Raw genomic sequence first — 1,527 nt, 5'->3', positions numbered from 1 at the left:
AAAACAGCTCCGAAATGCGGGAAAAGCCTACACCATGCATACCAAAGAAAAAACAATGTGGACAGAAAGAAGAATGAAACCACCTTGTGGTGAAAAACGTAGGCTTAATTGTTCATCGAAAATCGACGAAGAAGCTAGAATGGAGATCTTCAACTCTTATTGGGACTTGGGTGAATTATCCCTACTGCGCCAATTTATAGCCAATTCAATAACAGCCATTGAACCGACCTATAGATACGTTCGCATAGGTAGAAGTCGTCAGCCAAGAGCCTTGAACAGCGCATTCAATTTCCATGTGAATGGTGAGAAAGTTCGAGTATGCAAGCTGTTTTTTAAGAACACCTTGGATATAAATGACAGACCCATACGCACAGTTCTAGAAAAACAGAAAAAAATTGCTGGAACACTATTGGAACCTGACCTCAGAGGAAAACATGACTATCATGCTACTGTTAGTCAAGAAATTCGAGATGGAATAAAGCAGCATGTAAACTCCATACCAAAAATTGAAAGCCATGGCACTCAAGCCAATACTTCTAAGTCGTTCATTGACGGCAGCAAGTCAATTGCTGACATACACAAGGATTATGTAGCAAAATGCAAAGAACAGAAGCAGTTTGGAAATTATACACTCTTCTACAGAATATTCACAGAGGAGTATAATATTTCCTTCCACACTCCCAAAAAGGATCAATGCGATGTTTGCACCGCTTTTGAAAACGCCACTGAAACTGAGAAATATGATATGAAGGAAAGTTATGATTTGCACCATCGAGAAATGGAATTATCAAGAACAGAAAAAGTACGAGATAAGGAGAAGAAAGACTGTGCTGTTGCAGTATATGATTTACAGGCTGTTATCCAGCTACCTAAAGGAGAGGTTTTAGCATTTTACTATAAATCCAAATTAAATGTACTTAATTTTACCATATATAACCTGATATCTAATGCATGCAATTGCTATATTTGGAATGAATCAAATGGCCATAGAGGAGTAAATGAGCTTGGTACTTGTGTTCTGAAGTACTTGAAGGATACTTGTGATTCTGGTTGCACTGATTTTATTTTTTATTCTGATAACTGTTCAGGACAGCAGAAAAACAAGTTAATGCTTGCTCTATGTCTGTATGCTGTAACAAACTTGGATATACATTCCATTACTCACAAGTACCTGATCAAAGGGCCTATTCAAAATGAGGGAGATCGGCGCATTCGCTGATCGAGAGGCAAGTTAAAAGGCTTCTTAAAAGAGGACCGATGTATGTCCCTGAAACTTTTGTAACAGCTGTTCGTGCAGCTAAAAAAAAAGGTGATACTTTCGTTGTCTAGGAACTCTGCTATGAAGATTTCAAGAACATAAAATCATTAGTCAATGAGATTGGTCCCATGAACCTGAAAGAGTTGAAACTTTCTAATGCAAAAGTTCTGAGAGTAACCAAATCTTCACCAAGATCTGTCTTCTATAAGAATTCGTACGCAGATGATTTTCAAGAAACCACGGTTCTCAAAGCTAAGAACTACCCAAGG

General features: G+C 38.0%; 1 protein-coding gene across 1 annotated transcript in view; it reads left to right on the top strand.

Moving 5' to 3' along the window:
- LOC137633248 (uncharacterized) overlaps positions 1 to 1,219 on the top strand; it is a 1,923-nt gene extending 704 nt beyond the window's left edge. Inside the window, exon 2 of the mRNA XM_068365452.1 lies at positions 1 to 1,219. This exon is cut by the window's left edge and continues 301 nt beyond it. Within this exon, the coding sequence (XP_068221553.1) occupies positions 1 to 1,219 (1,219 nt within the window).
- The last annotated feature ends 308 nt before the right edge of the window (positions 1,220 to 1,527 follow it).

This window comes from Palaemon carinicauda, chromosome 3, assembly GCF_036898095.1.
Source record: "Palaemon carinicauda isolate YSFRI2023 chromosome 3, ASM3689809v2, whole genome shotgun sequence".
In the NCBI taxonomy this organism is placed as follows: Eukaryota; Metazoa; Arthropoda; class Malacostraca; order Decapoda; family Palaemonidae; genus Palaemon; species Palaemon carinicauda.
The sequence above is the reverse complement of the archived record's forward strand: the minus strand, read 5'-3'. Positions and strand labels throughout refer to the sequence as shown.